The following is a 14,433-nucleotide window of genomic DNA, read 5'->3' as shown; positions in this document are numbered from 1 at the left end:
ATTTAAACAGTCTTCTGTCTCATATGATCCTTCAGAAATCATTATGCTAATTTGCTCAAGAAATATTTATTTTTATTATCAATGATGAAAATAATTTTTATGTAGAAACCACTGAAGACTGAAGTAATGATGCTGAACATTCAGCTTTGGGTCACAGGAATAAAATACATTTGAAAATATATTACAATAGAAAACAAATATTTTAAATTGTAATAGTATTAATACATACTGTAATATTAAACACACTATTAGTGTTTTTACTCTTTAAGCACATAAATGCAACCTCGGCAAGCATAAGAGACTTTTAAAAATAAGTTAATACTTATAATGTCTCCAAACTTTTGACAAGTACTGTACATATATAGTCTTGCATAGGGCCTGTGTTGGAAAAGAAATGTTGTCCTCAGGCAGCAGGGGATAAACATCATAAAGACTCTTTGTGAAACAGCCCTTCATTGAGTTATCTCTGTAACAAACTCTGCAATAAAATCTTATTTCTCAGTCTTCCACTCAGACACAGCTATTACTGTATTTCTAACCTTAAAGAACCTTCGCCCTTCACCAAAGGTGTGTACTAAAGAAACCAATTTGATCAGATGAATCAGAATATGTTGCCAAAATATGCTGGAACAGATAAATTATTCATAAAATAGCATTTATATATAATTTGAAAAGTGTTTCATTTCTCCAGGGGGCCCAAAATGACATGTTAATAATAACAATCAAAACAACAACTTAATGATTCACATTTATCCAGTGCATTGGAGCAGTAGATGTACAGACACTGTGTTGTGCGTTAGTTTGCCATCTGTTGGTTGGAAATGAGACTTACAGAAAGGACTGAATTGCAGTTGCTTTATTAGTGAATAAGATCACATAAATATATGATCATGTATTCAGTAAAAACATTGGCATAAAAAGCAAAATATGTTTATTTTTATTATGATGGTATCTTGTTATATAAATAGCATTATTACAATTACACACAAAGACTTTTATGACTTTTGTTAATATTTAAGAACTCCCACACAATAAGGACTATAGACAATAAATAGGAAATCAGATCAAAAACAAAATGATGTAAAATAATAACAATGTTCATCTGCTGACCTGAACAGCTACATATATATATATATATATATATATATATATATATATATATATATATATATATATATATATATTTTGGCATTTTCTGTAAAAATCACACTTTAAACTTAAGCATATATTTCTGCATCTTTATGTACATGAGCGAATTCCAATTCATATCCATCAGGAATTTTCTTATATTACAGCAATGAGAGAGTTTCACTACTTTTCTTTCTGAAAATGTTTTATCTTTCTTTTTTTTCTTTTTCACAGTAATCCATTTTTGATGGGTGGGTTTCAATTAGTTCTTTACCGTTTTCCAATTCATACAGTTTAGATAAAGGGTCCAGATTGGAAATAAGTCTGATGTTTATATTGTAAGTTACTAAAAATTTGGAGCTCTTGATTTCAGCGTGATACCTACATATTTATGATTTCAAAAAAAAAAAAAAAACACCAACTCCTCCCCTTTATCATATAATGTACAGTATGTACATGTCAGTTGTATCTTTATGTAATAGTGGTTTATGTATAAACAAAGTCAAGCATCTCACCTGTTGAACACAGGTCCTCGCAAAACCACTGAAATGCCCTCACGGACTAACCTTAACGTGTGGATGCATTTGGTTGTTGTGTTTTGTTTGTGTTTGGCCTCACACATGTCTCTTCATGTGTAATGCCAGGTGGTCAGAACGGCTGAAGGCTCTGTGGCAGAGCATACACTCGTATGGCTTCTGTCCCGTGTGTTTTCGGAAGTGTCTCGTCAACTCATCCGAACGGGCAAACTTCCACCCGCAACCTTCCCATGTGCAGTGGTACGGCTTTTCACCTGAGGACAACCGAAATAAAAGAAGGTGAAGCCATGGGTTGCATTTCTACATAGTCTCAGCCTCTGCATATTCTGTATATTTCACTTTGTTTTTTGAGTTCTGAAATGATGATCTTAACGTTTTCCACTTTTTTTTGTTAGTATTTTTAGTATTTTTTTAAACATAATGGTCTGTTGTAGAATAATGTACTTCAGAAAACTCTACCCCTAAAAGGCTTATATAAACAATGAACTGTGATTAGATGGTTTACAAGTGAGTCAGATGGTCTCTTTCTTTCTAAAAATGCATTCAAACAAGCCTTTGTGCATATGAAATTTGGACACCAAAACGAAGCAGCAATCAGCAACAGGATATGATGTCATACTGTCGGGTTTGCATGTGTCTAAATGGAAGCAAATGAAGAGACAAATCTCTTGCAGTGTTGTTATTGTTAATTAAACTAAAACTATTAAACATTCTTTAGTTAATTATTAAAGCTAAAATAAATAAAGCTAAAATATAATAGAACGATAAGACGAAAAACGTAATTAAAATAAAAAAAAAATTAATTAGAAATTGAAAATTAGAAATATTGCCTAATTGAAGTACTAAAATTACTAAACTGAAATAATAATAGAAAATTAAAGCTAAGTAGAAATAAAAATAAATAAAAATGACAAAAGCACGTAACGAAAATAGTAAAACTAAAACAGCAAGAACAATAAATTAAACCTATATATATATATATATATATATATATATATATATATATATATATATATATAAAACAAAATACTAATACTTAACACTAAAACTGAAAATAATAAAAATAAAGCCAATTAATAATAACAATAAATACAATAATAAGAATCAATTAATTAATTAATTAATAGTGCTGTCAAATGATTAATCACGATTAATCACATCCAAAATAAAAAGTCTTTGTTTACATAATATATGCGTGTATGCTGTGTATATTTATTATGTATATATAATTACAAACACATGCATGCATACATTTAAGAAAAATATGTTATGTTTATATATTAAATATATTTATATATAATATAAAATATAAGAATATAAATATATAAATGTATATACATGTAAATATTTTCAAAATATATACTGTATGTGTATGTATTTATATATACATAATAAATGTATACAGTACACATACATATAGTATGTAAACAAAAACTTTTATTTTGGATGCGATTAATCACAATTAATCATTTGAAAGCAAAATTAATTAATTAAATTATCTTGTGTGACATTAAGCCTAGTTCACAGTACATGACTTTAAATGTCGGCAGATCACGTGCTGTCGGTCTTTAAGTCGTTGTGTTGTTCACACTAAGCGACACTACGTAAATGATCCGCAACGGGGGTCACACACTACACAAGCTGACAACAACTCTTCCCGTCCCCAAACCATGTTTTGTCACGAAAACACACACGAGAAGTTTAACTTCTCTAAAAGTTAAACTATTTTCTACTGAAATGAATTTTTATAGGATTTGTTGTTGCAGATCTGAAGACATGCCATTCTATTAGATTCAGACCGTAAACATGGACATAAAAAGTGAAAGTGTGTTTTCAGATTACCTGTGTGTGTTCGAAGGTGTGCTTTGAGATGAGAGCTCTTGGTGTAAGTCTTATGGCAGCCTGGGTATTCACAACTGTGAACCGTGGCTTTCCTCTTCAACACCCCCCTCCGTATCCGCTTCCCCTCCAGACCTGCAGGTGGCACTGTGGAGTCGGGCACCATGCTCTGTGTGGGCGGATAGTGGCTGGCCGGCTGCCTGTGCATGTAGTTCACTTGCGGTTGGTAGAGTTTGGGGTGTGAGTAGTTTTGGATGAAGTTATAGTGATGTTGTGGAGGAAAGACCAGTGCCTCGATGGCAATCCCAGACGTCTGGACAAATTTGGAGTCGGGGAAGGGTATCAAAGGTGCAGGCTGAGGATAGTGTCCGAAATCCCATGACTTCATCTTCCCCATGCTGTTTCTCTCATTTTCTCTGTTGATTTCATTAACAGTAGGGAAACTACTGAACTGATGGTGGTTCTCTGGTTGAGAGAATGATTTTGCTGTTTGCTGCTGCTGCTCCAAATATCCTTCATTAAAGAGGTCCGGCAGTGAGCAACTTAAAGTTGCTTCATGAGGAAGCAGCTCAGCCAGCGAACTTGTAATGGACACTTGGTGTCTATTTGATCTTGACTGGTCCCTGGATCCATTCAGCTCCTGGACCGGGTAAAGATCAGGACTGTGAACCTGGTCTTGCAGGTGCGGTTGTTGGGAAGTGTAGTTTTGAGAGTTGGTCCGTTCAGGTGATGCGCCGCCCCAATCAGACAGCAGGAACTCCATATCCCAGCATCCCTCACTGTCATCATGGTGTTCATCTGTCAGAAACCAAGAAGGTTTGTAGATGCCGCTGCTTTGGTGTAAATCCTTGGAGTCCGGATCCAAAAAGCCTTTTTCAAACTTCCAAGCTTCAGAGTAACCAGATATTTTAAAATTGATATTGACATTTCTTGATTAACCATTTTGAATATTGCAATCAAATATGTTAGTTTCCAAACCACAGCATCTCCCTTCAGTTTTATTCTCTTTTATGGGATTTTTCGGGGAAATGACACTTATATTAGTGTGAAACTAATCAAATGGCATTATGGAAAATGATTTCATAAGATCAAAATTACTATCAAAATTAACAGTTACAGTTGTAATTACCTTAAAAAAACAGTAGTTAATCAAATTTTGTTGAGAGAAAAATATCTGAAACAAACCTACCTTCATGTTTTCAGAGGTGTTGCAGAAGTTTGAAAACGAAGGCAGAACAGCCTGAGTCACAGCCATCCGTTTGGTGCCCTTTTAGCATTTATTATCAAAATAACTTTCTAATGTCCCCAAAAGAGGAAAGTCTATGTGTCGTCTTGTCCAAAAAGAGTCTTAGATGTGCAATAGACAAAGGGCAGGAACCCAGAAATTAGTGTTAAATTCAAAAGATATTAAAAAATAAAAAGGTTCACAGTAACATTAATGCTGGTTACCCCTTTCCCTCTCTTTCTTCCCCCCTCTCTTTCTCCCTCTCTTTCCCTCTCTATCAGTGATAACCTTACGTTTAAGACCCCTGACAGTTGTGATTGTGGGTGGAGTTTAAATTTGAGTCCAAAAATTTTGAAAGTGTATTTAAGTCATTGCAATTCAAAAAGTAATACTCAACCAAATTAACAGCAAAATGAAGCAATGTGGATAAACATAATAATTGGAATTCTGGTGCCTAAACACATTACTCATAATATCGTCTATTTCATTCTGCTGAACCATTCTAAAAATATTCCCCATATAACTGTTCACTCTAATATTTGTTTATGAGGGCCTTTTAAATCTAAAATGAGAGACATTAATAATATAATCTAATTTATTAATATATATTTCTTTAAAATAAATGCAGTTGTTAATAATAAATTATACATGCAGTAACTTAATCAGTCAGTAGCGGTCAACATAAACTAAAATTTGAAAAACATTTGTTTAAAATAATATTTAAAAAATAATATTAATGACTTAATCTTGAAATGAAATGAAAAATATATATATTATTGAAATATGATTAATGCTTTTAATGCATAAAGTACTATGAATATGTGATGATATCATGATGATATGAATATGTGATGATATTGAAAGCTAATTTGTGTGGAACCTTGTTTGCAAACAGTATCAAAGGTGTTAAGTGAGCTGAAGTAGAATGTACAGTGTCTACATTTACACTTAGAGCTGTAAATTCATGCAATACATCTCTCGTGAAACACTTAAACTGTGAGTGTGCGATTCTCAGAAGGCCGGTGTTCAGTAGGTGATTATGTGCTGGAAAGCGGTTATCAGTGTGGTTAGGGTGATGAGAGGCCTCCTGTCCTTTATGAGATAATAGAGCTCTGGGTCCCTCTGATGCCTCTTTCCCCACAGATAACAGCACATACACGCATTTACACCGTCAAAGCTCGCTGCCGAGTTGCCTTTGTTAAAAGCCACTGCATTGACTAATTTGAATGAGAACACATAATTTTCCTATGCATTTTTGCCGTGCATGTGTGGTTCCGTGAGAACAAAATACACAACCAGACAGGGTAAGGTCACTCAAATTAAGTGGCTAAATAAACACAAGCAGATCTGCAATGTCAGGATCTCTTGAAATCCAATTGTAACTTAATGGTTATAACTGAAAACAGGGCTATGTCTAAAGACTTTTCATTAGACAAATTTTTTGCATTATATATTATACATTTTTATTTCTGTGTACTCATTTTGTATATTCTTATTGTAAATTAATTTTCTTCAATATGCATGTACTGTTTATGAATCTTTATTTATATACAATACCACAGTAAACTATACTATGGATTCAGAAGTTTGGGGATATGAAGTTTTGAACGATTTGAAGTTGATGAATACAACCACCAGGCACTTCGCATATCAGATCCGCTCTTCTATCAACTGATGGAAGGAGAGGATCTTGTCACAGCAGCCACAATGTGGAGGAAACCCGGCTTGCTCTTCTTGGCTCATCTGCTCCCAATGCTTTTGTAGGCAGGTTTGAATGATCTTCATAAATACTTTATCAACGATGGAGAGCAGGCTGATCCCTCGATAGTTCTTGCAATCTTGACTGTCCCCCTTCTTGAAGAATGATCATAGCCTTTTTCCAGGCTGATTGAATGCGCTCCGATTGACGATTCGGTTATACTTTCACTTCTGGACAAGATATAGAGACTTGTCCGAGGTTTTGTTCTTCAGCGAGCGGGTGGACAAAGCGGTGTCTACAATATCCAGAATTGCAAGCGGCACAAATTTGTTTGGAGGGGCGATTTGGAATTGGACTTTGATTTCGGGGTTGCTCAAGCACGCCCAGTTTGGTTTGGGAGGTGACAGCACCTATTTCATGGCCTGTTGCAGTCGTATTTGAAGCTTAACACGGACGAGGTAGCGGTCTGAGCCTGCAATCAGGTCCCCTTATCAAGCGCACATCTTTGAGTGACGACTGGAAGCGGCGATTGATCAAGAAGTAGTTGAGGATGGGCGAGTCATCGCCCGCTGGGTTCCTCCATATGAGTTGATGCCTACGGGGGTGTTGTAAGATACTATTTCCGACAACAAAGTTGTTGGTCGAGGCGAATGATAAAAGGCCTTTGTCATTGATTTTGCCGATACCGAACTTGCCCATTGTCTCTTCCCAGCCATCACAGTTGGTGGCAGTCTGCATGATGTTGGTCAACTTGGTACTCAGGACCAAGTCCAGTATGCGTTGCAATGGGTCATAGAAGTCGTCTTTGACCTCATCTGGGCTTTTTTTGGTTGGGGCGTAAATGGCTAGAAGGTGCGCTTTAGTGCCATGGACGGTTAGTACAGCTAGGCGGTTTGATATAGGTTGGAAGGCAAATTCACTCCTTGTTGCCCAGTCGTCCACCATAAAGGCGACTCCCACCTCTATTTATCATTTTTTTTTTTCATTTCATTTTCATCATTTTTTCATTTAAACTGGGTTCGTGAACAGTTGTTGTTCTGGATCCGGTAAGTCAAAGTTTGTATAACATCACGACTGAGATCTTGCACGTCAGCAGCTCTTTGGCGATGATCTCCTTTCAACCAACGTAGTGGCTGGTCCGATCATTCCAAGCTGTGAGGCGAATTTCTGTTTTTCCTCCTCAGTTCTGGCCAGTAAACCACTTCCCACCAGCACCCTGGGGCCCCAGTGCCTTCGCATCGGCTCCCCTGTATGCGGTAGCATTGCTGGCATTTGAGATTTGTCTCAGGTCCATCGGTTTCTTGCCCAGCTTCCCTGGTCAGCCAATTCAGGTCATCTCGGCGCGATGAGTGAAGATTGCTAGGGACCAGGACAAAGGAGCTGCAAAAGTTGCTACTATGCAGAAGCTAATATGTAATAGTTTTGATTTGTGTAACATTTTTTGGTCCCAACAAAATCCCAACAAATTTTTCCATTTGTGTTACTTCTTGTTTGTTGACCACTTTGCTCTTATCTTAAAATGAGGAATATAGAAATAACAAAGAATACATGGGTGTGTCCAATCTGGTACTTAACTAATTTTATTTTTATATGCAGCAGAATGTTTAAAAAAATCCCTAAAGCATTCTCATAAAATTTCAGTTCCCTAAAGTAGTTTCAAGATATCGCATAGAATGTGCCCATTATGTAGTTATATATCCTATACTTGAAAAAAAAATAAAAATAAATAAAAACAAAACATAGCTACTGGTTCTGTGCTAGACTAACTGAGACTTGTCATGGCACTTGTATACCGTTGTTGTTCTCTCGTAAGTCTGAATGCTTCTATTCTTCTCATTTGTAAGTCGCTTTGGATAAAAGTGTCTGCTAAATGATTCAATGTGAAATGTAAGTATAGTAAACTGAAAGCAGGGTGTGTTGTGATAATTTAACTACAAGACTGAAAAAATGACTTTCTCATACTTATTTTTAAATTATCACTAGGGTATGTTTTTTGTGTAGAGTGATCAAATTATTGCCATGCTGCTTGTTGCTTGTGGATTATGAAAGCTTCATATAAAATGTTAGAAGTGAAAAAACGACTGAATTTCCAGGTACTCTTTTATGATGGGTTACACAGGTTCAAATTTCTTAGGCTTTGGGACAAAGGTAATTTTTTAGTTGGTTTCTCCTAAAAACAATTCACATTATGGAAATTAAATAAGTAATAGTCCAATCATTTGAAAGGGCTTGATTATTATGGAAAAAAGGGACAATGCACAAGACAAGAAATAGAAATGGCAATATTTGTTTTTCCTGTCCATGTGACACTGACAAAACAATCAAATGATTACAGTTCCTCCCATCTGCAGTAAACATGCTGTTAGATTTAAAATGTAGTTCCTGCATGACTATCCTAACCACATGTTCAGGGTTGAGAGGAACCAAAAATAAATCATATTGGTCCATATGGACCACTAATCTGGATATCGGGAAGGATTGGTCAAACTCAGTGGCTTTGTGGCTAACGGTCCTGCTTAACACAACAGTTCTGTTTTTTTGGGCAAGGGATGAAGCATGAACACAAAGAATTATCAGTGGACAAATTTAAGGTTGTTTGGAAGTAGAGGACACAGAGATGAGTGAGTTTTGCACACGAGTACACCAATTTCCTGTCATTGTCATATGCGGTTTTAGCTCACATGGGCCACTCGTGGGAGTGTCTTTCTGCCTTTCTTCTTTGATGTAATGGAAGGATGTGGTTTTCTTAAACATATGAAACATGTTCGTTGGTATTTTAATGTGTGGATGAGGAAGTTTGCATAAGTGAATGGGAAAGGAGGTTCAGCAAGTAGTGATTTTATGCATCTGTCTCACCACTGACTCGGCAAGCCATAAAGGCAGTTTCTCATAAAAATATATACACAGGCCTGTAAGACTTTTTGAAGCTCTAATAGCTGTCAAGAAACCAGAATATTTGGACTTCAACACTGGAAGAATGTTATTTTGTGGGTATTTCCTCACAGCTTTGATCATCCTCAAGCCGCATTTTAGTGGTAAGTGTGTAATTTTCCACATTTATATTTCTGTGTGATCACAATATCTGTCCCACTATAATGTAAATCATGTAGCAAATCACAAAATGTTCTTTTTATTGTATAAAAGCAGTGTAAACAATATCTAAATATGTGTCTTTAGAGTTTCATTTTAATATGAAGTTGTTTTTGGACCATTATGGTTGAAATCCTTGTTCTTAATAGATATATTCACTTATTTTTTTACTTAAAGACCCACTTTAGAGCAGCATGAATTTCCATGCTTGCCCAGGTTTGGAACAAATCTGGATGACCAGATTGATCAGACATAATTGAGCACTTGAGTTCAGTTGTAACTTTGACTAATATATTCACGTTCCTTTTTGTTTCAGCTGCTGAATACTCTGCCCCACCGGCTCCTACACTGACCCAGACAGCCACCAGAGGCTCATCTGTGAAGTTGTTGTGTCAGGCTCCAGAAGGTTATGGTGGACTTGTATTTAAACTTTTCAAAATGCGCCAGCAGATAGATAAGGTTGAGAATTCAACCAAACAGAAAAGGGCTTTCTTTATTCTTAGGGGAAAAGATACAGAAAAAGAGAATCTGTATTGCTGTCAGTATGACAGCAGCATGATCAGTTCCTATTTGCAGCCAGAGCAGAAAGGTGAGTGTTTCTTTTATATTATATTTTGTTATATTATGTACACACACACACACAGAGAGAGAGAGAGACACTGCTTACCATGTTTTATGGGGATATTCCATAAATATAATGTTTTTTTATACTGTGCAAACTGTATTTTCCATTCCCTTTCCCTAGACCTACCCCTTCACACACAAAAAGTCTGCTATTTTAGATTTTCAAAAAAATTTATTGTGTATGATTTACAAGCTTTTTTCCTCAGTGGGACCAAAAAAAAAAAAAAAAGTCCAAAAATGACCAAATGTCCCCACAAAGACATCTGGTCTCTGTTACACAGGGAATTCCAGGTACACACACGCACATTTTTTCTTTCCTTCATGTCAGTGATCCTGCTTGAATACTGCATGAATCTCTGTTAGCTGAAGCACAGCTAAGCACAGCTGAAGTAGTTTGCAGCTGTAGCGTGAGAGGTTTTGAGGTCACAATGGTGTGACGGTTAAAGAAACAGCTCTATCTACAGTTGAAAGTTCCTCACCACTAAACCAGACTACTCCACCCAGTAGGGCTTTACATCTTTAGTGTTGTATTTCAACTGTATGTTAGTATTTCTGTCTCTTATCTTTGTTTTTTCACACATTTATTCTAAAAACACTAAATGCTCATAACTTTCATTCTTCTTCTTGCCGTATTCTCAGTCGGTCCCCCTCCATCCCCTGAACTGGTGGTCGAGCCCTCTAGTGGGAATGTTAGTCCTGGTGAAACACTGTCATTCCACTGTCAGGCTCCACCTGACCGTCAGAAACCGTCTCCTGAGGCTTTTCTCTTGCTCCGGAGAGCCAAAGGAACCCCGGGCTCCATGGTTGCTCCAGCCCAGCTGGTGTCTCAGTCCCATGAAGCTTACTTCAGTGTGAAGGCAAAGGGACGGGAGGACGGTGGGGACTATGTCTGCCTCTACCAACTCAAATCACAGAAGACGGGACAGGTGAACTCCACAGCCAGTCAGCCGGTGCACATTACTGTCATAGGTGAGGAGACAACTGTCGGATTGATGTGCATGCTATTCTTACTACATTTTGTGTCTATTTATATCCTTCAAGGATAAAGCAAACACAAAATTCACAGCAGAATGTTCAGCCATGGCCAGCTTACCTACTTCTAAACACTATGTATTTATAAAACAGTCGGCGTAAAATACCCAGATGACCTTCTATCCTGTTAATATCATAATATATCAGGCCATCATGACAGTTCCAACATGGATTACATATCATATCTGGATTGTATTCATGCATACTTATTGAACATACTTATAACTTTCAAGATCTATTGAATGTAGCATATACTCTGGCAGAACATGAATTCAAATGCAGCTAGTGAACAAATTATTGTTGAGATGTCAAGAGGACAATGGACTTTTTTAAATTTCACAGAAGTTTCGCTAATATGACCATACCTTTATGAAGTTCCATGATTTGAGTTACTGCTTACAAGTACGGCCACATTTTCGCAAGTGAAATCCAGTCATTCCAATAAGAATCTGCTTGATCAGAAGTTTCACAATGAATAATGGACCTTTTTTTATGTGACAGCACCTTAAAGGAATATTTTACCCAAAAATGAATATTTTGTCATCATTTATTTACCCTCATGTTCCAAACGTGCATACATTTCTTTCTTCTGTTGAACACAAAAGAAGACGTTTTAAACAACTTGAGGGTGAGTAAATTATGACAGAATGTTCATTTATGGGTGCACTATTCCTTTATGGAGGCATCTGCCTGTGTAGACAGTAAGCAGCAAGGCATCTCACTTTAATGTGCACATTTGTGCTATTAAGCAAATGTTCTCATGTCTCTGTGTCTGTGTGTGTTTCCTCTTACAGAGCTCCCAGTCCCCACTCTGTCCTTGTCCCGAAGCGAGGGTGAATTTCTGGAGTGTGTTGGGTCACCCTCATATCCTCAAGGCTACTTCAGTTTATTTCGTGTCGGTGTCCTGTCACCTGAGGCAACCCATCAGGCGTCCCTGATCCAACACAGTGCTAGATTTCCCATACCCATCCGTTATGAACATGGTGCACAGTATCAGTGTCAGTACAGCGTGTCATTGGGCAACACCAAGGCGTACTCTAAAATGAGCTCACCAATTACTATCCCATGCATTACAGGTACTGAATGTATTATACTAAACGTGATATTATATCTCATGATGTTACATAAATAAGACCTTAAAATCTGATTTATTACATAATTTTTCAGGATATCATCTATGCACATCGAGCTCTACAGGTAATGTTTAATTGTATATTGTAATGTATATTGTATGTACTGTATCTTTGTAGCTATCACAGTAATGCAGTAATCAAATATGCCCAAGGTGGTATCTAAAACACTCTCCTTTGTTTTCATACATGTCTGTGGATAGGCAGCACAGACCTGGCTCTGATTGTTGGCTCTGTGTCTGCGGGTGTTCTGTTTCTCATGGTGGTGGCAATCTTGGGCTTTGCCGTGCACAGACATCGTGAGTATTAGATATCTAGAAGTCTAGTCTCTGATGAACTATAATACTCAGTGGTGATTATCTTCTCAATCCATTTAATTAAATACTGGAACAATACAAAGTTAAAACACCCATTGATTGTTGTTCATTCATGCATGTAACCCTCATTAATATCAATTGAATTGTAATCTCTACCCATTTATTTGCAGTCAAAAACATGTCAGAGAGAAGGAGACAAAGGTGAGACACAATACTGGAGAGCGTACCTGATATTTGATTAAACCTGCATTTACATACAGTATATTCATTGGGTAGACTTTTTTATTTCAAGCAACTTGAAGTCTGCTAAGAGTGTACATTATTACATCACTATCTGTTCCTTGTCTAGCATTGTGCTCAACTATTTGAGTTACAGGAATAAAGATTATCTAAATAATTTAAGTACATACTAAAGTTTTTTTTTTTTTTTTTTTTTTTTAAAAAGACAGCAGTACTGAATAAAATTAGCAAATAAAATGAAAAATGTAAATGATTAAAATGATTTGTGTGATGATGTATATAATTATTTTAATATCATAGTACACTGCTAATATGAGTGATATGCATGTTACCAAAATATGAAAAAATATAATAAAACTTTTTCAACAGAGATCAAGAAAAATTCTGGCAAAATGTGCACTCCAGAGATCATATTGTTGGTAAGTCACTGTGACAATCTGGTCATCATCCAATCACTACATAAATCTCCCATCATTATATCATAATCATCACAGAAACTGATTTTGTCTTGAAGTTTATTGATTTTCTCTCACCATGATTCATTTTTTTCATCAGATCTCACTCTGCAGCGTGTTGACATTGGAACTGAGGTAAAGATGCACAATTTCCAACCTTCTCTTGTGATTCCCTTTACAAAAGGCCCAACTAGTATCTCATATCTCATTCCAAGTACTAAGGTTACCAGTATGCTGAGTTTAGGCAAGAATTAGAGAGGAAGAATAAGATTTCTTTAGATCACACAGTGTTTGCCAACATCCTCCTGTTGCATTATGTCCGCTGTGAGAACACTAGCTTATCACATTTCTTGCATGTTTTTAATGTGCACATGTTTCCAATCTACAGGAAAATGGACAAATGCTTAGAGGAAGACCCTCATTTTCAGAGCCCATCTACGATTATCCCATGGCAACCTTTAAGAACGCCTCAGTTTTCTGATGTCTATCTATCTATCTATCTATCTATCTATCTATCTATCTATCGATCAACGGACCAGATGCTACATTTTGTGTTTGACATATTCTGTATATTGTGATGTATATTTAAAAGCTGAAACATTTTTTATATATTTGTAAAGTAATGAATGAGTAAACAATTTACTGTAGTTTCTGTAGTTCATAGTACTTTTCACTGAGATATGAATTTTTCTGTCAGCAGGGGGCTCTGGACATCCAGATATAATGTGAGATAGACATTTCAGTGAAGCACTGGCAGTTTTAAGTGTTGGGAATTAAATCTTTGCAAATCGTTTTATAGATTTAATCACCTAAAGCTGAAAAGTGAAATCTTTTATTTGCATTTTTGCACAGCAGAGGACACTTAGTTCAAGTGGTGCTTAAGAACTTCTTTCAGTTCCTCTTTGCTTATCATGAAAATTTAAAAGGAAATTAATTTGACAGTCATGCCAGAACTACATTATTTGATGCTAGTTTTTTTTTAAGACTTTTTGTTCCCAATTTTTGTTCCCATCTATGTGTTCACATAGCCTGAAACTATTTGAAGTATCATGATAACATTTTAATTATCAAACAATAAACCATTTATAGCTCTCTTACAGTCTGAGACCATAGTGGCA

At 36.2% G+C, this 14,433-nt stretch overlaps 2 protein-coding genes across 2 annotated transcripts; one reads left to right on the top strand and one right to left on the bottom strand.

Annotated features, from left to right (window-relative positions):
* Positions 1 to 1,183: 1,183 nt before the first annotated feature.
* On the bottom strand, positions 1,184 to 4,981 carry LOC109092257 (Kruppel-like factor 2). The gene is made up of 3 exons (XM_042757754.1): positions 4,693 to 4,981; positions 3,507 to 4,392; positions 1,184 to 1,918 (listed from the first exon to the last, which is right to left on the bottom strand). Exons 1-3 carry the CDS (start codon positions 4,756 to 4,758, stop codon positions 1,743 to 1,745), a joined length of 1,128 nt encoding a protein of 375 aa, XP_042613688.1. The 5' UTR covers positions 4,759 to 4,981; the 3' UTR covers positions 1,184 to 1,742.
* Positions 4,982 to 8,676: 3,695 nt separating this feature from the next.
* Positions 8,677 to 14,427, top strand: LOC109062374 (alpha-1B-glycoprotein-like). The gene is made up of 10 exons (XM_042757753.1): positions 8,677 to 9,462; positions 9,834 to 10,106; positions 10,781 to 11,110; positions 11,968 to 12,249; positions 12,341 to 12,370; positions 12,507 to 12,602; positions 12,791 to 12,821; positions 13,230 to 13,279; positions 13,416 to 13,450; positions 13,704 to 14,427. Exons 1-10 carry the CDS (start codon positions 9,405 to 9,407, stop codon positions 13,794 to 13,796), a joined length of 1,278 nt encoding a protein of 425 aa, XP_042613687.1. The 5' UTR covers positions 8,677 to 9,404; the 3' UTR covers positions 13,797 to 14,427.
* Positions 14,428 to 14,433: the final 6 nt, after the last annotated feature.

Source organism: Cyprinus carpio, chromosome A6 (assembly GCF_018340385.1).
Source record: "Cyprinus carpio isolate SPL01 chromosome A6, ASM1834038v1, whole genome shotgun sequence".
Classification (NCBI taxonomy): domain Eukaryota; kingdom Metazoa; phylum Chordata; class Actinopteri; order Cypriniformes; family Cyprinidae; genus Cyprinus; species Cyprinus carpio.
This window is presented reverse-complemented; position numbering and strand designations above follow the sequence as displayed.

Bases quoted from the DNA above. Each gene is read 5' to 3' on its own strand.
- LOC109092257 (XM_042757754.1), bottom strand. From the start codon at position 4,758: ATGGCTGTGACTCAGGCTGTTCTGCCTTCGTTTTCAAACTTCTGCAAC. The intron at 4,393-4,692 runs GTAGGTTTGTTT...GGTTACTCTGAA, and splicing joins ACACCTCTGAAAACATGAAG to GCTTGGAAGTTTGAAAAAGG. The intron at 1,919-3,506 runs GTAATCTGAAAA...GGTTGTCCTCAG, and splicing joins ACACCTTCGAACACACACAG to GTGAAAAGCCGTACCACTGC.
- LOC109062374 (XM_042757753.1), top strand. From the start codon at position 9,405: ATGTTATTTTGTGGGTATTTCCTCACAGCTTTGATCATCCTCAAGCCG. The intron at 10,107-10,780 runs GTGAGTGTTTCT...CCGTATTCTCAG, and splicing joins TTTGCAGCCAGAGCAGAAAG to TCGGTCCCCCTCCATCCCCT. The intron at 13,451-13,703 runs GTAAAGATGCAC...TCCAATCTACAG, and splicing joins GTGTTGACATTGGAACTGAG to GAAAATGGACAAATGCTTAG.